The sequence below is a fragment of the Cololabis saira genome, chromosome 1, assembly GCF_033807715.1.
Source record: "Cololabis saira isolate AMF1-May2022 chromosome 1, fColSai1.1, whole genome shotgun sequence".
In the NCBI taxonomy this organism is placed as follows: Eukaryota; Metazoa; Chordata; class Actinopteri; order Beloniformes; family Belonidae; genus Cololabis; species Cololabis saira.
The window spans coordinates 11,867,079-11,892,565 of record NC_084587.1 but is presented as its reverse complement, the minus strand read 5'-3'; the positions used below and the strand labels follow the sequence as shown (position 1 = coordinate 11,892,565).

Here is a 25,487-nt window from a genome sequence, read left to right as displayed (position 1 = left end):
ACACAAAATAGCGCTGCTAAAACAAGGCAGTAAGCTGAAAAATACCAGTGTGTTTATAAACGAGAATCTCAGCAAGAAAAACGCCACCATCGCCTGGAAAGCTCGTCAACTGAAGAAGGCTGGAAAAATACAAAATACCTGGACGGCAAACTGCAGAGTCTACATCAAACAAAATGGGCCAGAAAATACCAGACCGGTGCTGATCAGGGAGGTAGAGGAGTTGGAGAAACTTACCGGCTAAATAAATATGTCAAAGCCCACCATGAAACCTCTACAAAAAGAATGGATTACCTACTCACAAAAAACAAAGATGAATAAACTTAAAGGCAGGATTGCCAATTATGAAAAAAGGAACCTATCTTTAAAACAACACCTTGGATCAGAAGACTCGAATGAAGAAATTGACCTGGATATACACTTCTACTACAGCAGAGCACTAAATTGTGGATATTATACAAGGGAGCAGTTCAATAAGGACATTGTGATGGATCAGAGGCTGTCAATCATTCATTTCAACAGCAGGAGTTTATATGCAAATTTTGATCACATATTGGAATACTTGGAAGGATTTTCTACATCCTTTGATATCATTGCGGTGTCAGAAACCTGGATTAATGAAGAAAAGGGAATGGACTTCCTATTAAGTGGGTATGAATTTGTGTGTAAAAATAGAAAAAAAAAGACTGGTGGAGGAGTTTCTCTTTTTATTAAAGAGAGCATTAATTTTGTCATATTGGAAAATGTGTCAAAAGCTATTGACAATGTAATGGAATGCATAACTGTAGAATGATCTATGTGTAAAGGGAGAAATACTGTAATATCCTGTCTGTATAGAGCCCCGGATTCAAAGTTAGAATTATTCAGTGATAGTGTGACAGAACTACTCTCTCTGACAAAGCATAAAAATGTTTTCATATGTGGAGACTTTAATATTGATATCCTAAACCCAAACAACAACGCTGGGACAGATGACTTTCTAAATAGTATGTATGCGGCAGGTATGCATCCCTTAATTACAATGGCCAGCAGAATTACCAAACATAGTGCCACACTAATTGACAATATATTTACAAATGTCTTAGAAGCAGATCCAGTGAGTGGACTATTGATATGCGATATCTCTGATCATCTACCAGTCTTTGCAATGTGTGAGTGGAATCATATTGTAAAGAGCGAGACGAAAAAAAGAAAGTTAGTTAGGATAAGAAATGAAAAGAATATGAACGCATTGGAGAGTCAGCTGTTGACACAGACATGGAGACACGTGCTCTCTGAAACAGAAACAAACAAAGCGTATGATGAATTCCTGAAGACTCTCACAGGACTGTACCATAAACATTGCCCTGCAAGGGAGATAACAGACAAAACAAAAAAGAAAGCCACACCGTGGCTTACGAAATCACTTGTAAATGCATGTAGGAAAAAAAACCTTTTATATAAACAATTTCTCAGAGACAGAACAGAAATAGCTGAATCCAAATATAAAAAATATAGAAATAAGATAAATAGTGCACTAAGAAAGCAAAAAAAGGATTACTATGAAAAACTACTATCAGATAACAAGAATCATAACAAGAAACTCTGGAGTATAGTGAATTCAATATCAGGTCGGAAACCAAAGGTCACACTCCCAGACCACCTTATTATAAATAATGAGACGGTGTCTGACGGGAACTTGATTGTGGATCAATTCAATAAATTCTTTGTAAATGTTGGCCCACAGCTGGCCAAGGACATCCCTGAATCACCATTGCGCTGGGACCATTTTGACTCTGATAAGAATACAATCACTAAAAATTCATGTCTGTTACTTGAACCAGTCACTGAAGCAGAAGTTGTAAATGCCCTCACACAGTGCAAATGTAAATCTTCAGTAGATGTAGACGAAATTGACATGAGACTGTTGAAGGCGGTACAAAAAGGAATTATAACACCACTCACGCACATATGTAACTTATCCTTCAAAACCGGTGTATTTCCAGACAAGATGAAAATAGCAAAAGGTATTACCATTGTATAAAAGTGGTGATATAAATATGACTACAAACTATCGCCCGGTCTCCTTATTGCCGCAGTGTTCAAAGATTTTAGAAAAACTCTATAATAGCAGATTGGAAAAGTTCATGACTGAACACAACATCCTGTGTGATAGCCAATACGGGTTCAGAAAGCAACATTCGACAGCACTTGCCCTCACAGAGTCCTTAGAACTGATTAAAGATGCGCTTGACCACAAATTATATATAGTAGGCATCTTTATTGACCTCAAAAAAGCTTTTGACACTATAAATCACGATATTTTGATTGAAAAATTATATGATTACGGTATCAGAGATACAGCTTTAAGATGGATCAAAAGCTATCTATCTGGTAGAGTCCAATATGTCCAGATGGGAACAAATACGTCTACATGCCTGGATGTCGTCTGTGGGGTCCCACAGGGGTCAGTCTTAGGCCCTAAGCTATTTACTCTATATATCAATGACATAATCAAAACATCTGATGTATTAAAACTTATTTTATTTGCTGATGATACAAATATTTTCTGCTCAGGAAACGACTTGAATATACTGGAAAAAGCGATTAACAGAGAAATGACAAAACTAAATACATGGTTTAATATAAATAAATTATCACTAAATCTGGCAAAGACCAAATTCATGTTATTTGGGAGAAATAATGTAAAGAAAAGCATAAACTTGCAAGTTAATGGAAACAATATAGAAAGAGTGAGGGAACATAAGGTTCTGGGTATATTAGTGGATGACCTCTTGACATGGCGACCACATGTAAAAATAATTCAAAATAAGATGGCAAGGAGTGTGTCTATTCTGTGGAAATTGCAGAAATCTCTCAATTTAAACTCGCTTAAGACCATATATTCGGCACTAATAGTCCCACATATGAGTTACTGTGTAGAAAATTGGGGTTTCACTTACAAGGGCATTACAGAACCAATATTTAAATTGCAAAAAAAAGCGCTTCGCATCATTCATTCTGTCCCAGCCAGGGCACATACGAACGAACTGTTCATAAAGACGAAATATCTAAAACTGAGAGAGATACTTCATTTTCAGATGCTACAAACAATTTACAAAGCAACACAGGCGGCATTACCAGTAAATGTTCAGAAATTGTTCACTCTTAGTCAAGGTCCTCACAGCATGCGCAGCTTGCTGCAGTTTAAACAGAAAAAGATAAGGACAACGATGGGAAGCCATAGTTTGTCAGTAGCTGGTGTGAAAATGTGGAATAGCCTAAACAATGAATTAAAGTTAGCAAGAAATTTAACTGTTTTCAAACATGAGTTAAAGAAGCTGTTATTGAAGGTATATCGAAACTAGGTACAGGAAGGCAATGTCTGGCTATGTGTACAAAACAATGGCAATGTGGGAAATTCAGCACTGGAACACCTGGCATGGAAACAAAACATGGAAACAAAACAAAGTCACTATAAAATGTGTGTGTGTGACATTGAGCTAAAAATAACTGAACAGTGGACACAGTAGTAAATCACAGGAACGGTGATCAGGATGAGTGGACTGGACACGTGTACAAACATACATGCTATCTGGACTGTGAAGGATGAAATTAGACAAATTGCTATGTGGTAAACTATGTATCTTACTGAATTCTGTTGTTGATGTGATCATGAATCTTACATAGAACGGGGCGGGACTTTGATAAGCGTCAGCTTCTCCCGTACCCTTTTCGTCATGTGCTGAGTATGCAATGCATAATGTTCTGGAGATGAAATGTGTCTATATAAACATGCCGAAATAAACGAAATAATAATAATAATAATAATAATAATGTAGCTCGGTTTTTAATGACACGTTTCGCTGAGTTATAAAAAATGAGCTTGTCAGGAAAATGCTGCTCTATATCCAGGCCTTTCATGCCTTTTGTCTGCTGCAGGAACGCCTTAAACATGGTTTCAGAGTATAGTTTCTTGTCCTGACTGGCAGTCATCTGACTGCACGACATGTCACTGCAGTCAGATATGCAGCCTTCACTGTCGCTGCTGTCTGCAGCACTTGGTTTTGCCCACAGCCGACCAGTCTTACAGCCCACAACATCCTTCTGCGTATTTTTACGTTTGCTGCGCCGTTTTGAAGGTTGAGGATCACAGACCTCCATGACCTCAGCCTCAGTAGCTGCACCAGCCTCACACAACTCACCAGGCCCTTTACCGGTTTCACCCAGCTCACCTGTTATTTTTTCTGTGTCACCCAACTCACCAGTCACTTTACCGGTTTCACCCAGCTCACCTGTTATTTTTTCTGTGTCACCCAACTCACCAGTCACTTTACCAGTTTCACCCAGCTCACCTACGTCACCCAGCACACTTGTCACCTCACCCAACTCACTTGTCACCTCACCCAGCACACTTGTCACCTCACCCAACTCACTTGTCACCTCACCTGGTTCAGTCAGCTCAGGTCCAAGCCCACCTGTCACCTCAGCTGCCATTTTACCACCTTCACCTGCTCCACTCCCCCTCTCACCACTCACCTCAGAACGACCACCGCCCTGGCTCTGTTCCTTCTCTGACTGTTCCTTCTCCACCTGACTCTCAACCACCGGAGCGGGTGAAGCCGCGGGGGGGTCCGACCCAGACGGAGCGTCTGAGTCAGCTCCCCCCACAGCCCCACCCCCCACCGCGGCACCAGGACTCCGCCGCGCAGCAGGAGCCGGCCGCTCGGCCGCCGCGGCAGGGCCCCCACCGGAGCCCTGCGGAGCCGAGCCGGCGCGGTTAGGACAGGCCTTAATGAGGTGTCCCCCCCTCACCACAGCCGAAACACTTCACCATGGAAGAAGTCGCAAACAGAACATAATCAAAAATCTGTCTCCGGTAAGAAACAACATGTTTTAAGAGTGGTGACTTACAACCAGACAATATCTTTTTGATCGGTGATATCACCTTACCGTGACGAGACAGCTCTCGAACCAGGAACTCATCGCTAATGAATGGAGGAACGTTTGACAGTGTTATTTTAGTTGATGGCTGCGTAAGCGGCAGCACAGGCTCAAACAGACCATTCACTGTGATGCCTTTCTCCACCAAACATTTCACCTGGTCCTCCTTCTCCAAAAACAAAACCACAGCTTTGTTCATGCGGGCAGCAGACACGACCGAGCTGTGCCCGATGATCTCCCCCACAGCCAAAGCCACCTCCTCCACGCTGCACGGAGAGCCGGCACCAACTTTGATGCCATGCTTCCGGGACAGCCTGGAGAAGCCACTGGCAGCCATTTTGGCTTCTGAGTGGTCCTCCAGCCAGACAAAGCCTGGCTGGCAAAAACACACAAAAACAACTACAAACTTAAATAAAACTAACCAAACACAACACTAAACAACTGACACAAACACCACTAACAAAACATGAAAGAACAAAGGACAAAAAATAGAAAAATCCACCATCCACTCTCAGCTCTTCCACTCACACTCCTCTCACAGGAAGAAGAAGAAGAAGAAGAAGAAGAAGAAGAAGAAGAAGAAGAAGAAGAAGAAGAAGAAGAAGAAGAAGAAGAAGAAGAAGAAGAAGAAGAAGAAGAAGAAGAAGAAGAAGAAGAAGAAGAAGAAGAAGAAGAAGAAGAAGAAGAATTCCTACAGATACAATAGGGCCTTCGCACTGAAGGTGCTCGGGCCCTAATTAAAGCTGCAAGCAGCGATGAACGGGCCCTCGCACTCATGGCCATCTCCCCCCATAAGCATATCAGAAATGACACCACCCACGACTCTCTATGTCAAACCATTCAAAGGTTATGGCAGAAAATAGGGACTATGAAATATTGACCAATCAGAAGAAGGGGTGGGGCTAATTTGCACCAATTATGGCCAAGGACTCAAAACCATGTCCGATGACACCACCCACGACTCTCTATGTCAAACCATTTCAAAGTTATGTAATAATTATTCGTTTATATATATATATTTTTTTTTACAGATAATATAAAGCTGCCACCACCTTTATTAAACCGGTATGGTCCGGTATGAGAGGCAAGAGGATGTTTATCAACCACACAAATACATGGGGATAGGATACAAAATAATCTTTATTAGAAAATATAGCTTTGTTTAAAAATGGCAATATGACCCCTGCAACAGGCTGAGAACTAGAGGCTGACAGCTATGGCACACCAATGGCCACCCTACAACCCTGCCACACGAAATGCAAGTCCACAAACCCAGACGAGGCCGGCACACGGTAAAAGAGTCACTGCACACTATAAAACCAAATAGCTGACACAGCAAACTAATAAAACTCAGTGCTAAAACTGCACAGCAAACCACAGGGACCACTCCAAACTATAAGCAGGTCAAAACCACTCCACACCACTAGGGGGAGGCAGGGGGCCCAGGGGCCTTCAGCGTCGCCTCTAAATGAGCCCCTGACAAAGGATCAATTACCCTGGAATATGCGTTAAAACATTATGCTCCGGTTCATATAGGGAAATGAACGGGCATCAAATCACTCAAATACATAGACATGAAAGGAAAAAATATGAACGACACAACAAATAACGGACAATGTATACAGTATTTGAGTTTAACTTATCTCGCCCGGTCTGGCGACGACACCCCCCCACGGGGTGTCAGCATGGAGTTGCCCGTGAAGCGTCACAGACCAAACTCACTGCGGCCGGGTTAGTGACAACCGGCAGCAGTTTGTGGCAGGGAAGCCTCAGTAAGGAGAAGGCATGGGCACCTACTACACCCCGGTCCCTCGCTATCTAAAGGAGGCATCCAGCCTTCCCTCCTCACTCAGAAAAGGCTCTCTCCCCTATTTAGCTGTCTTCGCGGCCGGCAACAATAAAAGCTGTACAGGGCACGGTGGCGCAGCAGGTAGTGCAGCGGTCTCACAGCAAGAAGGTCCTGGGTTCGATTCCCGCCGGGGACGCTGTGGGCGCTGAGGTGCGTGTTAGTTCCCCCATGACTTCAGTGCCCACACCCTGGGTGGGGTTGGCGAAAGGATCTTTCTGTGTGGAGTTTGCATGTTCTCCCCGTGTTCCCCTGGGTAGCTAGTGTGAGCTACCCTCACAAAAACATGCACACAGTCCTGGGCTATACATGCCCCCTCTGGCCAACCGGGGCAATAACAATAAAAGCTGCGATCCGCACCCTCCCAGCCCGGTGCCGCAGCTTCGAACAGAAACTGAAGTATTCCCCACTCTCCGTCCAGCCATTCACAGACCTATTTTATTCCTCTCCTAGCTGACACAGGTGCAAGTGATTCACAATCGGGTAATGGAACTCCTCCCTGCAGCATCCACACCGGCAGGCACAGACACCCTCCTGACATTTGATTACAGTTATAACAGAAAATAGGGGACAACCAATCAGAAGAAGGGGCGGGGCTAATTCAGGCCAATGAAGGTCAAGCCTCAATACCGAGTCCGATGACACCACCCACAACTCTGTATGTCAAACCATTCAAAAGTTATAGCAGAAAATAGGGACAACCAATCAGAAGAAGGGGCGGGGCTAAAACCAAGCTCAAGGTAAACAACGCCACAATAGAAGACCAAAGGATGATCCAAGGTGAAATATAGAATTTCTACAGTGACATATATAAATCTAAATATGATAAACCTAAATGTGACTTATTTTTTGAAATTATCAAAGATAACATAAAAAATGAAATTGAACTAGCGATGAAACAAATGAAAAATGGAAAGTCCCCAGGAATAGACAGACTTTTTTGGGATGATATTAGGGACCTAATACATAAAGCTTTTTTAGATTGTGTTCAAGATGGATATTTATCCCCCACCATGAAAACAGGCCTAATAACCTTGCTTCCTAAACCATATAAAGACCTGCTGATGTTGGACAATTGGAGACCAATTACACTGCTCTGTAATGACTATAAACTTATTGCCCTTGTATATGCAAATCGTCTAAAAAGTGTCATTGAAACTCTTATTGAGTAATATCAATCCGCCTTTATAAAAGGCAGACATACTGTATTCACAATCATGTAAGGCTAATTATAGATATGATTGACTATGAATCACTCATTGAGTCAGATGGTCTCATTTTGTTTATAGATTTTTTCAAAGCATTTGATACCGTGGAACACAAATTCATGTTTACAACTATGAAAAACATTGGGTTGGGAGACGGGTCTTGCAATATTATTCAAATGTTTTATAATGACATTTATAGCTATATTTCCCTAAATCCAGGAATGACACCAAGATTAAAAATTAAATGTGGCATAAGACAGGGGTGTCCGATTTCACCACTATTATTTATTTTATGTACACAAATGTTTGCTCACCTTATTGTAAATCAGCCACACCTCAAAGGAATCAGTATCTTTGACCATGAGTTCAAAATCAGTCAATTTGCTGATGATACAGTTATTCTATTACAGTTTTTCTCAGTCGCTTTGGTACATTTCTCAGATCAGAATTGAAATTCTCAAAACTACTTGTTCAATCTTCACATCATTGTGTCACTTGTGCGCATCAAAAAAGCAGTTTCTCATTTCTTTGAACAAGTTGCAAATGCATTTGTCATCCATGCAAATGATAATGTACAATTTTCTGCTGTTGCCTACATTATCAGTTGTTTATGTCATGTTGATCAAAATGTATTATAATGGGTCTCTGTTGAATAGTCTCACCCCCCACAACATTTAGGCATTAGTTCATCGCATAAGTCTTTACATGCAAAATGGTTGAACAAGTTGTCATAATATGTCAGCATATTTCTATACATTTCCATTAGACTTTGTTTCCAAATCTGGCCTGAATTGGTAAATTGATCCCGGGTGAATGTTGACTTTCTCTAATGAAGGGAAATATGTCAAGCATTAGATCAACCAATGATCAACCAGTTTTCTGAAATAGCTCAAAGGTGCATCTCATGAACTATCAGCTGGCAAGTATACATATAGCCGGAGCACAACACAATGTTACAATGTCTGACAATGAGGACAAGGAATTGGACGGGATCAACAGCCAGAAAGAAGAAGAAGAAGAAGAGGAAGAGGAGGCTGCGTGGCGGAGGAGTTGGGAGGCAAAACAGAGGAAGAGGCAGAAGAGGCCGAGGACATATGCGCGTTCATGATGAGATAAGAGCTACACTTGTAAACCATGTTCTCAATCATGGGCTTACAATGGCCGAGGCTGGTCGAAGGGTGCAGCCAAATGTTGGGAGAACAACTGTGTCCTCAATCGTTCAGACTTTTCGTCGACAGAACAGGTATGTAATCTAACAATAGGCACTGTACTGTAATACTGTATACTTTCTGTAATGCTTCATACAATATGACAGTATTCTACTTTCATTTTACAATATACAGTAAGTATACTATATACAGTGACATTTTATCTTACTCAATTTTGTGTTTTGCATTACTGTATTTTTTCCACATAGGACTGCAAGACAACTTCACAGGGGTGGCAGAGGGCCCCTTTTCACACCTGAACAGGAGGAGGCTATTTGCACCATGGTTGTACAAAACAAGGCCATAAGACTAAGGGAGATAAAGAGTGCCATTATAGAGAACAACATCTTTGCAAACATCCAAACAGTCAGCATCTCAACTATTGACAGGGTGCTGAAAAGACATCAAATGAATATGAAGCAGCTGTACACTGTTCCTTTTGAAAGAAATGGTGAAAGAGTGAAGGAGCTGCACTACCAGTATGTACAGGTAAAACATGTATGAACAACATGCAATAACTTTACCTCACAGTAAACAGTAGGCTACAACATCGTATAGTGAAATACAGTGCAGTAAATGTGACCTTTACACATTGGCTATGGCTGTAGAAAAGAAGATGCAATATGTGCTTTATACATTTGATGTAACTGTATCTTGTCCAAAATGAAAATGCATGTAATTCATAAAACTCATTTTGTGTCTTCTGGATATAGCGTATGATGGAACTGGAAGCAAGTGAACCACTGCAAAATTTCATCTACATGGATGAGGCTGGCTTCAACCTAACCAAACACAGAAGGCGTGGTCGAAATATCATCGGCCACAGAGCTACAGTTGATGCGCCAGGCCAACGGGGCGGGAACATAACCATGGGTGCTGCCATCTCTGAGAATGGTGTGCTAACGCATACGTATTCACATTATTGGCAGATACAATACAGAGCGTTGTCACCTTTTTAGACACACTCTACAGGGATCTCATCCCTGAACAAGAGAGGGCTCAAATTGGAGATAACTTGCCAAAGTATGTGATAGTTTGGGACAATGTCAGTTTCCATCGCTCCAACATCATCAGACAATGGTTTGCCACCCACAACAGGATGCTGATGGAGTTCCTCCCACCCTATTCCCCATTCCTTAACCCCATTGAGGAATTTTTCTCAGCATGGAGATGGAAAGTGTATGATCACCAGCCACATACACAAATGACCCTTCTGGCTGCCATGGATGCAGCGTGTGATGACATCACAGCAGATGCCTGCAGAGGCTGGATAAGACACTCCAAAAGATTCTTTCCACGCTGCATCGCAAGAGAAGATATTCGTTGTGACGTGGATGAGAATTTGTGGCCCAACAGACAGGAACGTCAGGAGGTGTAAGAAGACTGCACTGTAATTCCTACAGTACTGCATGTACAGTTTTCCCTAAGGAGATTGTCCTATGTTACATTTCTTTTTTTGTTTTTTGTCTTTTTGCTCTGCAGTGCTGTCTTTTTCTTTTCTGTATCGCAATGACATGATCTGTCAACAAATTGTGGTACAAACAATAAGAATGTAAATGTGAATCTTGTCCAGTCTCTTGCAATCAATCTCCCACATACACTAAGGTGTAACTTTACAATTTACAGTAATTGTCATCAAAACTTTAGCCATAGTTTACATCAGAACATCCCTCCAGAGTACACTGACATATTGAACATGACTAAGCAATTTGACTGTCTTATCCGTACACAATGACACAAGCACTTGTGATTCTGATGCACTGACACGTTCATTGACACAGATATTTAATTTTGAGAGATGAACTAAGGATTTTGAGCAAGAGACTGGCTTTTATGGTGTTTTGCTATTTGTACGAACTGTTTTGAGAAATGCACTTACTGTTTTGCAAATGTCGAGGATGATCTGAGAAATGTACCAAAGCGGCTGAGAAAAACTGTAAAAGATAAATTCTTTATTAAAAAAGCTATGGATACAATTTCAATTTTCTCAAAAGCTTCTGGTCTTAAATTAAATTTTAAAAAATGTGAACAGTTTCCTCTGTATTGAAAGTATCCCTGTAAAGAATGAAGTAAAATACTTAGGTATAACAATATGTAAAGATAAAAATAAAAGAGAACAAATCAACATAGAAAAGAAAATAGATCAAATAAAAAAATCTCTAAATCACTGGCTTATAAGAGATCTGTCTATTCTAGGTAGAGTCCTATTGACCAAAGCAGAGGGAATATCCAAATGAGTTTATCCGTGCCGTGATCTTTATTTCATATGGAGAAACAAATCCCACTATCTAAAATGATCCCACCTTATTAAAAACTATGACCTTGGTGGTCTGAAAGCCATTGAATTTTAATCTATGAATGGAATTTTCAAACTAAATTGGATTAAAAAATATTTGGCAAAGCCTGATTCCTTATGGTTCCACAGACCAAGGAGCCCATTCCAGAAAGTTGCAGGGATAGAATTTGTGATGAGTTTTGACTTTGAAATCTATAAATTGCCTATCAAATTATCAAACTTCCATAAACAAATTTTGCGGTACTGGAAAATTATATTTACACACAATTTCACACCACATGTCACCACCTTGTGGAATAACAGGGCCATTACAGTCAATAAGAAAACCTTATTTAATCAACAATGGTATCAGAAAGATTTTATTTGTTGTTGATCTAATGGATGAAAATGGCCAATTCCTTCATTTTCATTCATTTATTAATAAGAATAATATAAATTGCTCGCCCAGAGAATTCCATCGTATTCTAAAATACATTCATATACTCAAATGTTTCAGTCAAAATTCCGGAACTAAAACTTGATGAAATACACATAAGGGACCAGAAATGTAATAACAAGATTATCTTATATTATAAGCTCTAAAATGCAAATTATTTTTTGATTTTAACTCACCAGCCAAATTAAAAATTGGAACTGACAAAATAATAACTAATACATTCTGTACATTTATCAAATGGCCAATAGCCCCAAAAATAAAAGAGATGCAATTTAAGATTTTGAACAATGTATACCCAGCTTTTTTTTTGCTTTTTGGCATCTTGCGTTGCCACAGTAACACTTTTTACTGAGAAAAGTAATGCTCAGCGAGGCACGATGGAGACGCATCTAAAGATATATGCTATGCATCAATTCACTTTCCGGTTCAGCCTACATTAATGGATAGGTTTTTTTTTTCACCATGGTTAAAAACCCCATCCGAATGAATGGGGCCATTTGGCATGGATTTTGACAAAAAATTTCCTTAAATCACAGCTTCATGAAATTTGAGTATGTTGAAGTCCACAGCGTGCCGAGTCGGGGAACATTTGTACGATGTCTCTACGATGACCTGTTGCCTAGCAACAAGCATCCAAAGTCAAACAGAAAAAAAAAAAGAATTAAAGGTCAATATCGCAAAAACTGTAATAATTGGAATAATGAGGTTGTACGGTCCATTAGTGCCATTCGGGCCGAGTGTTTGAAAGTTTGAACGATGCCTCTACGTTCGGCCAAAGATCTTCTATACACAAGATAGCGCATTGCCGTTACTGGCAATGGTTTGAAATTGTATACACTTCCGGTCTCCTAAGCGGCCCCTCTCCCCACATCGTTTTGGAACATACAACACTAGATACAGTACAACTTTCTTCCAAAAATACTTAAATAATAAAAATAACAGTATTATTAAGCAAAGAAGCAAGTTTTATTTTAGTTTTAAACTTAATTTTATCCGATGGGAAAACGATGAGAGCCAAATCTCGCGAGAGTGTGTTGCTCAGACAGAGACAGGTCTCAAACAAAGTTCATTTTCTCCTAATCTGTCGGTCTGAAAATTGCCATTTTGGTGTCAGAATGTTCAGAAGGTTTGTGGCTTTTGAAAAATGGGTCCCATATTTACTTAGGTTACTATGGAGCGAAGGAATTGGTAATAATCTGTGCTCACGTTCACTTTTCCCATAGGACTCAATAGACTCAGGACCTACTTCCGGTCTCCTAAAGGGGCGTGGCAGTCACGTGACACAGATACAGGAACTCGAACCTTAGTGGGCTGTCTCGGTTTATAGAACGTCTCTGGTTCGGCCGAGCAATAAGCGTCGGAATTTTCGCCTTTTTTTTGCTACTTGGCATCTAGCGTTGCCACGGTAACGCCTATTGCTGAGAAAAGTAATGCCCATCGAGGCACGATGGAGACGCATCCACGTTCCAGTTCGGGTCGCATTAACGGACGAAAAAAAGTGCGGAATAAGAATGATAAGAAAAGGGAAACCTTTTCTGTATACCATTATATCGCCTTCATTTTCATGTTTTTCCTCATTTTTTTGGGCGTGTTTTATTTTTTGGGGATTTTTTTTTCCCACATCAGAGCGGGGTCATGCTGTACACCCGCTGGTGTGACGTGGGACTTTTGCGACTTTAGCTTGTTAGCAAAATGCTAGCAACAATTCCCTTTAGGCCATTCTGGACGATTGCAATATGCCATTACTTGGCATGCCCATAATAATGCAATACACAATTAACTGATTACATGCGGTCACATGTTTGATTTGTTAATAGCCAGGTCTTGAGTATGCCGGGTAGTTGGGTCGGTAGTAGCGGTAGGGGTCTTCGTCCTCGGCCTCGCCGTAGATTTGGAAGACGCTCTGCGGCAGTTGGACTGGAGGGACAGCGCCACCATCAGTGATATCCTCCCCGTCTGTGTTGCCAAGCAGCCAGGCAGCGAGCCCACCGTCACCCAGTCAGACGGACGGACAGGGAAAGCCCAAGACAAAGAGGGCCGACGCCCGCCACCACAGGAAACAGTGTTTTGGAGGGATTTGTTGGGAAGTGATTGGGTTAGCGGGGAGAGCGGGTTGGAAAAGAAGGTAGGAGCAAGAAACATAGATGGACATGAGTTACCAAGGTTACCAAGGATTATGAAGGTTATTGAGCGACAACCCACATTAGAAGTACATATTATCCAGTAAAAATAGTCCCACTGTGGAAAAAAATAGTCCCATCTCTCCAGATGTAGCTCCGCATGTCATCTTTTGCTCGTCTTTTTTCTCCATTTTTTCTCATTCCTCAATCCATTCATCCATCGTTAGCCCTCCCCGGCGATCAAAGTTTACCGTAAACATGCTTAATTAATTGTTAATGAAAATAAAAAATAAACTTTAACACCAGTTACTTTTTGCTACCTGCTGTAACCGTCAAAAAATATGTAACAGTTGGTTCTTGTCATGGATACATTGTTGCTTCCCTGACGCAGAATGATATGCTGTGATAAGGCTTTAGAATAGAAGCTGTGGTATATGCTCATTATACCACAGTCAGTTAACAACCAATCATATTGCAGGATTTCACTTTTCTGTTTTATAATGGTATTTTTATGTCTCAGAGAGAGAGCAGGGAGTGAGGGATGGGGCAGTTGATGTGTGCATGTGTACGAAGAGGCTCTTTGCAGTAACACAGTAACCAATTGTGGCTCTTAGCCTCTGACTGGTTGGCCACCCCTGCTTTATACCAACTTACGGCTCATGCAGTTTATATGAGGCCCTGCGACTTTCACCCATAGTTAGCTGGGATAGGCTCCAGCAGAGCCCCTGAGATGGATGGATGGATGGATGGATGGATGGATGGATGGATGGATGGATGGATGGTATCAATCATGAAATAGTCAGGTCCTTATTACATCAAGAAATGAAAATAGAACCGCAAACCATGAGCAATGCTGTCAGCATTTAGCATTCTTAAAGTAGAAGGAATAAAACAATTGAAAGAATGGTTTAAAGCAGCAGAATGTAACTTTTCCACCTTAATATAATATTTCCAGAGTCATTGTGATGGTACATCAATTTACACTACTACAATTTTCCACACTACTGGTAAAGCACTGCAGCTTTTGTCCAAAGGAGCTGCCAAACTCAACAAAAGCTGAAAGTTACATTGTGCTGCTTTAATTTCTTTAGAAATGTACAAAAACACTGATGGGTGCATTAAATTCCCTGAACACACCCTGTCATTAAAAAAAGCAGAAAGAAACATGAGATCTGTATTTCACAACTGCTGAATAAATGTGATCACATGTGGAAAATATGATGTCACATTTTATTCAAAGAAATTGAGCATATGTGTTGCCATCCAGAGCATCAAAAAAACACAACAGCAAAAGAGAAAGCACAAAAAAAAGAAAAAAACACAACGGCAAATTAAAAAACACTACGGCAAAAGCAAAGTCACAAACGCTTAATGTAATTGTGATTTTTAATTTGCCGTTGTGACTTTCAATCTAAGACCACTGACACACTTCATAATTTATAAAACTATATTCTCTGTTTGTTAAAAAGTAACTTATATTGGTGCAATAAATTTCTGAAAACTTTGTTTTTTTCCTTATCATAATGATTAACTCTGCGCTGGTAAATGTGTGTTTTTGACTCAGTGTCGTCTGACTTTATCTCACTTTCGCACCATTTGGCGTTTTGTCCTCTTTTGACAAACAGCAAAATGAAATTTGACAGCATACTTTCTGAAATTAATGGATTTGGAAGATTCCAGGTGACACTATTTCTGCTCCAGGCATCCTCTCGATTTACTCTGCCATGCCATTTTCTGCTGAACAACTTCATGGCAGCGGTTCCATCTCACCACTGCGACATCAGGACCCTGGAGGATGGAGAAGTGTTTGGAAATTTATCTCTACAACAGAAAATAGCGGCTGGTATTCCGGCAGAACAAGATGGGACTCTGAGCTCCTGTCAGATGTTTACGCAGCCCCAACTTCAGTACTTGACAGGCTCAAACAGTAGTGAGGAGGTGGACACTGTGACATGTGAAAATGGATGGGTCTATGACAACAGCACCTTTAAATCTACCTTGGCAACAGAGGTAAGTGGCACTCTACAAATGAGTTATTATTAGCAAAATTATATGTATTTTGTCAATAAATTAATAATATTTTCTATTGTCACACACTTTATGGCACCTTTTGTGTTTGAAACTGTTACTGATGCATACAAAAAAAAAAAATATATATATATATAGAGGGAATACAGGAGGAGGGAATACAATTATAATTTTGTATTTAGTATTTAAAACATGGCATTTCTGCCATTTTTTTTCAAGAGCCACTACTGCTGTATAGATTAGATATATTATATATTTTCAATGGTTTATTTGCAGTGGGATCTCGTTTGCAGCAGGAAAGGGATGAACAAGGCAACAGCTACCGTTTTCTTCATTGGTGTGATGATCGGCGCACCGCTGTTTGGGTTTCTCAGTGACAGGTTTGGTGTTCAAAGAAAATGTAAAAAATGTAAAGTTTTAAGTACTTAAGGGAAATGTTGCTGTGTTTGGAAAGTGCATTAGATAATTACTTGCATGGAAAATAGTTATTTTGAACTGTTTGGTCATACTTGCAAGATATTGCATCTAACGCTTTTTCTTTAAACAGAGTCTCTCTTTCACCAGATTTGGGCGACGACCAGTGCTGCTGGTTTCTTATCTGTCATCCCTGACCTTTGCAGTTGTAAGCGCATTCTCCACATCATATATAATGTTCATCATCATGAGATTTTTCACGGGGGTGTCCCTCGCAGGAATAAGTATTATCTCCATTGCTTTAAGTAAGAACCACAAATGCTGACTTTTTAAAATGTGTATGTATATATACAGGACTGTCTCAGAAAATTTGAATATTGTGATAAAGTTCTTTATTTTCTGTAATAAAAAAACAAAAATTATTATTAAATTATGGTTTACAGTTTAAGATTAAGATTCCAAGAATATTTAAATTTTTTGAGATAGGATATTTGAGTTTTCTTAAGCTGTAAGCCATGATCAGCAAATATTAAAATAATAAAAGGCTTGCAATATTTCAGTTGATTTGTAATGAATCCAGAATGTATGACATTTTTGTTTCTTTAATTGCATTACAGAAAATCACAATATTCTAATTTTCTGAGACAGTCCTGTATATATATATATATAAAAATGTACACGCACAGACTGCATAATCTGAATTGCTTCATACTTTCGTTCTGCAGATGTTGAATGGTGTTGCATTGAACGCAGGACTTTCGCAGCTGTAATCATAAGCCTTGACTGGACACTGGGAAACTGGTTGCTGGTTGGAATCGCCTACTATGTGAATGAGTGGCGGATGCTCATTTTGGGCGTGTCCTCCCCCCTGATTCTGGCCATTTTCACTTGGTGGTATCAAAGTTGACTTTTTGTAACTGAAATTTGCTTGATGTAGACGGACTGCAGGGTTCACCATGTCGACCGTTTCAGGTGGCTTCCAGAGTCTGCAAGGTGGCTCATGGCAAATGGGAAGGGGGAAGCTGCTCATCATTACATCGTACAATGTGCAAAGATGAATGACAGATCAAAATACATCAGCACCATCACACCAGAGGTATGTCTTTTACGTTATATTCTTTCACTTTGACACAGTTAACCATGAGATTGTCAAGAATGCGTCCTGATAATGCAAAAGGAGGTAAATTAGAGTTCACGAATGAGCGGTGGAACTTTGTCCTGCTTTCTCACAGGCATTACTGGAATCCTCAGAAGATGAAACAGGACATAAGAAGTACACTATCACCGATCTGTTCAGGACCCCAAATATAAGAAAAATTGCAATATGCTCAGGGATTGTATGGTAAGTAATGAAGAGAAAGAATAGCTCAACAGTTTGGAAATGTGATTTTAATATCCTGCTGAAAATAACATGAAAACAGTGACACATGTACAGGACCGTCTCAGAAAATTTGAATATTGTGATTTTCTGTAATGCAATTACCGGTACAAAAACAGAAATGTCATACATTCTGGATTCATTACAAATCAACTGAAATATTGCAAGCCTTTTATTATTTTAATATTGCTGATCATGGTTTACAGTTTAAGAAAACTCAAATATCCTATCTGAAAAAAAATTAGAATATTCTGGGAATCTTAATCTTAAACTGTAAGCCATAATCAGCAATATTAAAATAATAAAAGGCTTGCAATATTTCAGTTGATTTGTAATGAATCCAGAATATATGACATTTTTGTTTTTTTAATTGCATTACAGAAAATAAAGAACTTTATCATAATATTCTAATTTTCTGAGACCGTCCTGTAGTTATTGAAGGTATAGTGATATGTATGCATGCACATTTATTGTGGTTGCACAAGAACAGACCTTGAGCACAAAAGCGATAGCAGCCAGGGTCTACTACACCAGACAAGCCTCCAGCTGCATACTACTCTATACAGAAGATCCTGACACAATCCAGTAAAGAAAATAGTGGGATGTAAAATGCAGAAAGGTAAGGCAAATGTGTAACGTCCCAAAAAAAGTAGCAGCAATAATGTACAGGAATATCTGCACTGAGTATGGGTTGGAGGTACTAAAGTCAGTCCAGGACTGGTGAAGAAAAAAAGGTGAAAAAGGTGCTGTAGGACTGCCAAATCTAGACTGAAAAACTAGTGATGGCTAACCAACCACCAATATTAGAAAACTCCAGAAGAAAAGGTCAGAGATTGATGTAGCAATCCCAAGCAACAGCAACATCAACAAGAAGGAACTGACAAGCAGAGGTGTCAAGTAACGAAGTACAAATACTCCGTTACCTTACTTAAGTAGAAATTTTTGTTATCTATACTTCACTGGAGTAATTATTTTTCAGACGACTTTTTACTTTTACTCCTTACATTTTCACGCAATTATCTGTACTTTTTACTCCTTACATTTTAAAAACAGCCTCGTTACTCTATTTCATTTCGGCCTTTAAAAAAAAACTATCCAGTTAAATTGCTCCATCCGGATAGAGTGAATTTGGTTGTGGTTGTTTCAGATGTTCTTGTCCAGTTTTGTTCTTACATCCGTTCCCTCAGATTCCTGCAACTAAACTTGGATGTACATTCCAATAAAGGTTAGGATAAATGATAACATGCCTCTGAAGTTTGACTTTTTGCACCATTACAATACTTATAGGCAACTAGTCATCATATCTCCTGCTCTCTGAAACACATGTTAATGCTCAATAGTACACATATATGGTTCTTTAATATATTTGCATTATACTAAGATGCATTCATTTTCAATGGCTTTTGTCCTTAATGGCTTTTTTCCCACTTACATTACTTTTACTTTTATACTTGAAGTAGTTTTGAAACCAGTACTTTTATACTTTTACTTGAGTAAAAAACTTGAGTTGATACTTCAACTTCTACAGGAGTATTTTTAAACTCTAGTATCTATACTTCTACCTGAGTAATGAATGTGAATACTTTTGACACCTCTGCTAACAAGTCATCCCCAGACTGTGTTGTTGTTTTTTCCCCCCCATTTCCATTTTTCTAGGTTTGGAGTTGCATTTACGTATTATGGGATAAGTCTAAATATCACAGGCTTTGGACTAAACCCTTACCTCACGCAATTTATATTTGCATTCATTGAAATGCCGATGAAGATTGCTGTCTATTTCGCCCTGGAGAAGCTGGGCAGGAGGTATTGCGAGATGGGAGCCCTGATATCCACTGGTCTCTGTCTCTTCATCAACATCTTTGTTCCAATTGGTAACATTTTTCCTCATTTGTTACATCACACAAGAGCATTTTACTGGATTTCCAGACTTTTATTTATTCCTTTTTTTTCAATTCCCACGACAGATATGTGGCTCTTTCGTACCATTGTGGCAGTTCTTGGCAAATCCCTGTCCGAGGCGTCGTTCACGATAATATACCTCTACACGACTGAACTTTACCCTACAGTAGTCCGGTTCGTCAACAGGAAAACAAGGATGACCTTCCGCCTGGCTGTTACTACTTGCACAGAGTGTTCAATTCATTTGTTTGTCTTTGCTTTTTCAGACAAAACGGATTAGGCTACACCTCCTTTCTCGCACGGCTGGGCGTGTCCATTTCTCCGCTCATCGTGCTATTGGAGGATACGTGGCATGTCCTCCCTGCAGCCACTTACTGCGGAGTGGCGGTTTGCTCTGGTTTAATTGCTTCTCTCCTGCCTGAAACATTAAACACTCAACTGCCAGAGTTAATTGAAGACATTGAGAAACCCAGGTATAATGGAAACAGTCTGAGAGGAACAGGACATGTAATCTAATATCAAATCTGCAGTAACTGGTTAGCCAAACAGTGATCTTCACTGCTAAAGATTAATCCAGTCAGAAGGCACTGTACCGCAAGTTATTTCGGGTTGTAATCCATGCAAGGAGAAATGACTGACTGAAGCTTTATCTGTATTACAGGAGACAATCAACAAAGGAGAAGGAGGTCCGATAACCGCTAAACGGACCCATATGTTTCCAATCGATAACTTTGTTCACATCACAAATAAACTCTTAAACCCAAGATGTGTCAGTCTGTGGTGAACAGCAGGAGGCAGTGGCTCAGGTGGTAGAGCAGGTTGTCCAATTATTGAAGGATTGGCAGTTTGAATCCCACTCCCCCAGTCATCCGTCGTGTCCTTGGGCAAGACCCTTCACCCTACTTGCCTCCAATGAGGGCATCGCTGGTGTGTGAATGTGTACGAATATTCCGGTGGTGGTCGGAAAGGCCGTGAGGCCGAGGCGTGGATTGGCTGGCACGTTTCTGTCAGTCTGCCCCAGGGCAGCTGTGGCTACACGTGTAGTGTAGCATCACTAGGGATGGGTACCGAAACCCGGTTCCAATTTTGGAACCGGAACCGAAATCCAAAAATTCGATATTCGTTTAAAAATGCGCATTTCGAATCTTCATTTCGAATCCTGGGAGTTTTTTTTTTTTTTTTCTCTCTCTCTCTCTCCCCCCGCCCCCCGCGCGCGCTCTGAGTATTATGTTTTTCTCTCTCTCTCTCTCCCCCCGCCCCCCGCGCGCGCTCTGAGTATTACGTCACATCCGCGGCTGCGCTGTAAGTGGCGGGGCCTTCGTCCTGCGGCGTCCCTGCGTCGTCGGGCGGGGTTTTCGCGGGGCGGTGTCCGGCACCGCGCGGAAGGCGGACCGGTGGGAGGGGGTCGGATACGGCGGTCGGCGGCGGCAACTCTGGACGCGCGCCGGGCCATTCTCGCGGATCTCCCCAGCTGCGACGCCCGTCGGGGACCCGTTAACGCGGGCCCCCGGCAGGTCGCCTCTAGGGTTACCACCTTTCAGAAATAGAAATAATGAACGCCTGATTTCAGCAGTGCAGGCGCCAAAAAGGGACATCCCCAAAACTTCTAAACTGAATAGAAATGTATTTATTTTATATAAAAAAAACAAAATACTTTGATTTAAAGTGCTTTAATAGCATTGAACTTGCACGACTGTACAGACAGACAGCCATATAGCAACTGAAATATCCTCTGCTGCTATCTGTAGCCTACGTCCACATCAGCCCAGATGTAGAATATAGCTACAGGCAGTACTCGAGTAGAGGGGGGATGGGGGGGGGGGTGGCATCCCCCCTGAAATAAAAACGGTCCAAATCATCCCTCCCTGAAATAAAAACGGTCCAAATCATCCCCCCTGTAAAACTTCCATCCCCCCTTTCCATCCATTAGTAATTTCATCAATGAATGTGGTTTTACTGCTATTTCAACATTTAGAGTCATCACCAGAAAAATAACTTGACAATTTTCACTTGTTTCAAGTAAATTTTCACTTGAAATAAGTAGGAAAATCTGCCGGTGGGACAAGATTTATCTTCTTATTACAAGCAAAAAAATCTTGTTTTTTCTACTTATTTCAAGTGAAAATCTACTTGAAACAGGTGAAAATTGTTGTTTTTTCCAGTGATGAGTCTTGTTTTAAGTGTAATGGGATTTTTTTTTTTTACTAAAATGAGACATTTTACCTAGAAATAACAAAGAAATAACAAATATTCTTGTTAAGATTTTGAGTTTTTGCAGTGATCCATTTTACTTATCCTGTGAAGGACAGAGTCATATTGATAAGTTCAGAAAACTGTTTTTTATTGTTGTGTTTTGATGTATTTGATGTAAGCCCAGTGGATATTTAAAGTTTACAGAAGGCTGCATTTAACTGCTGCTATGTCATTCCTGCAGTATTTCTGCAGCTGTTTTGGTCACTGCTATTATTTGTAATATATTATATTATTTGTAATCAGCACAGGCAGGCTGAGGGGAGACCACTTTATATATGTTAAAGCAAGAAAAAACCTGGTTTTCACAATAAGTGCAGTGCATAGATGACGGGGGAATATGAACTGGCCTGAAAAATTTTTTTCAGTCAAAAATATTTTTTTTGCTTTAATCCCTGGTATCGGAATCGGTATTCGAAAAGAATCGGAATCGAAATGAGGATTCGAAATAGGAATCGGATTCGATGAAAATGCAAACGATACCCATCCCTAAGCATCACCAACTGTCAATGAATAATGGAACCATTGGGAGTGCTGTGAAAAGTGTGATACCTAATCCATTATTATTATTACTATATATATATATATATATATATATATATATATATATATATATATATATATATACATATTGCCCGACCTCTTGCCCGTTCATAGCTGATATAGGCTCCAGCACTCACATCTAACTTGGTGGATTTTATCATATGGGGACAGATAATTTGTGCTGATTACAAATAATGTAATATATTACAAATAATAGCACTGACCAAAACACCTGCAGAAATACTGCATGAATGACATAGCAGCAGTTAAATGCAGCCTTCTGTAAGCTTTAAATATCCACTGGGCTTACATCAAATACATCAAAACAAAACAATAAAAAACAGTTTTCTGAACTTATCAATATGACTCTGTCCTTCACAGGATAAGTAAAATGGATCACTGCAAAAACTCAAAATCTTAACAAGAATATTGCCAGGCTGGTATGGTGAGGAGGACCCAGATGCAGGAGAGAGTGGGAGGCCAGAGGCAGGACTTCTCAAAAAACAAGGATTTATTAACAAAAAGGCAAGAACCAAAACCAAGCGCTGCTTAGCAGGATCAAAACTCAGAGCAACTGGAGCACAGGGAAGGAGGGAAGCACAGTACGGAACCACAAGGAGCAAGGGAATGACAAAACCAGATATACACAGGGGATAACGAGACACAACGAGACACAGGTGCAGACAATCAGGGTTGATGGGACACAGGCGGGGCAAAACAGAAACTCAAAGACTGGGGGGGAAGTGTCAAACCCTGACAAATATTTGTCTTATTTCTAGTTAAAATGTCTCATTTTAGTAAAAAAATCTCATTACACTTAAAACAATACTCATCACTGGAAAAAAAACAACAATTTTCACTTGTTTCAAGTAGATTTTCACTTAAAATAAGTAGAAAAATCTGCCAGTGGAACAAGATTTCTTTGCTTGTAATAAGAAGATAAATCTTGTCTCACTGGCAGATTTTCCTACTTATTTCAAGTGAAAGTTTACTTGAAACAGGTGAAAATGGTCAAATAAGTTATTTTTCTGGTGTTATTTTTCTGGTGATGACTCTAAATGTTGAAGTAGCAGTAAAACCACATTCATTGATGAAATGACATAAGGGATGGAAAGGGGGGGATGGCAGTTTTACTGGGGGGGATGATTATGACCGTTTTTATTTCAGGGGGTGATGATTTTGACCGTTTTTATTTAAGGGGGGATGCCATCCCCCCTCATCCCCCCTCAACTCGAGTACTGGGCATACTCCAAAATAATAAGAAAAATGGTAAAAACACAAAACTTGCAACAGAATCCATGAATGAGGACATAGTTTTTAGGGGGAAATCATTGATCAGGAAATCAAACTATGACAATCAGACATTGTTTTTATGGATACATAGTTTTATAGATTACACAAAATAGATCACATGGTCAAGGAGAAGTGCTTTCTTATTAAGCTGACGAGTCACAGTGTTTATTACTGAGAATCACCTGGGAATTCCTCTGCTTATATTGTTCAGAGTAGTACAGGTCTGTCAAAATATGCTTGCAAGCAACTGGATGGAGAATCTGATGATTTTAACGGGTACTCTTTAAGTGCCATGAGCTGGGTCCAAGGGCTGAATAGTTTTTTCTCATATCTGTGATCCTTTGGACCTCCCCTTGAACCTGCTTCCCAACTGCAGATAGCAACCTCAGAATTCTTTGTTAAATAATTATTACAGATAAGAATCTTAAGAAAAAAACACAATCTGCTGCTAGAGAGTTAAAACACGGACTCAGATGTGTGTTACTACAAATCAATGACTCCAATCACACAACAGATGGGGGACAGGCTAATGTATTATAATAAGTGTCTAGTTTTATTCTTATCGAGAAGAACATGCAGACACTTGAGAGCTTTCTCTAACTCTTTATGAACCACAACAGAACTGTCGATCCACCATCATGTACACTGGTGCTCAAAAAGGTCATTTTTTGTTTTCAGAAACATTCCTCTTTTTTAATGTATGTTTCTTATTAACAATTGTTTCATGAAAAGATGCAAAAAAAAGTTTTATTTCAACTTCATAGGCAACACAAAGACTCAAGCATGAGTCTTTCCACTTTCAACCACCTAAGAAGGTAAAAGCTTCTATTACAAAGCCCTTCACAGTTTCTTTTATTGTATAGATATCTTTATTGAGGGCAATAAAAAAAGACAAAAAAAATAAGATTTACAATAACAATATAATTATCAATACCCCCCCCCTTTTTTTTTTTTTTACTTTTCATAACATTAATTAAACCAAAATAAATAAATAATAATAATAAGAGAGAAAAAAATAAATAAATACATGAATAAATAAATAAATAAATAAATAAATAAATAAATAAATAAATAAATAAATAAATAAATAAATGAATAAATGAGTAAATAAAAATAAATACAACAACACACCCCTCTCCCCTTCCCTCCCTCATATGGTGAATTACATCATTCAAAATCATTTAACTTCTTTTCACATATGTCTATCAATACTGGAACAAATGAATAATAAATTAAATAATCAAGTCCTGCGTAAACACATTCATTAATATGATGATCCAGATCATTAGTCCAATAACTACAATAATCCAAAAAAGGTCCCCAAATAAGGTCAAAGACTCTAGTTTTTTTTTTTCTAACGGAATACAGTATTTTTTCTGGAGTACTATATGATCCAAGTTCATTGATCCACTGTTTGGGTGCTGGGGGGTTTTCTGATTTCCAGTTTTTTAGAATTTTTTGCCGCGGTGCCTGCAAGCAGAATGAAGTACTTTTTTATGATAAGTCATATTTAGTGAACTGATATCTCCCAGTATCCAGACTTTAGGATCAAGAATATAGGATTTTAAAATGTCAGAGATTATTTTGATCACGTATTTCCAGAAAGCATCTATAATAGGACAGTTCCAGAGCATATGGAGTAGATTTT

The 25,487-nt window shown here is 39.6% G+C and overlaps 1 protein-coding gene across 1 annotated transcript; it reads left to right on the top strand.

The window, feature by feature from the left end:
- The first annotated feature begins 15,663 nt into the window (after nucleotides 1-15,663).
- Nucleotides 15,664-20,448, top strand: LOC133456955 (solute carrier family 22 member 7-like). Its single transcript, XM_061739572.1, has 10 exons — nucleotides 15,664-16,044; nucleotides 16,339-16,442; nucleotides 16,627-16,781; nucleotides 17,202-17,370; nucleotides 17,449-17,572; nucleotides 17,709-17,818; nucleotides 19,511-19,725; nucleotides 19,819-19,927; nucleotides 20,020-20,226; nucleotides 20,415-20,448. The coding sequence occupies exons 1-10, from the start codon at nucleotides 15,664-15,666 to the stop codon at nucleotides 20,446-20,448; spliced, it is 1,608 nt and encodes a 535-aa protein (XP_061595556.1).
- The last annotated feature ends 5,039 nt before the right edge of the window (nucleotides 20,449-25,487 follow it).

Coding starts and splice junctions, on each gene's coding strand:
- LOC133456955 (XM_061739572.1), top strand. CDS start 15,664: ATGAAATTTGACAGCATACTTTCTGAAATTAATGGATTTGGAAGATTC. Junction 16,782..17,201: donor TATTATCTCCATTGCTTTAA/GTAAGAACCACA, acceptor TTCGTTCTGCAG/ATGTTGAATGGTGTTGCATT. Junction 19,726..19,818: donor CAACATCTTTGTTCCAATTG/GTAACATTTTTC, acceptor TTCCCACGACAG/ATATGTGGCTCTTTCGTACC.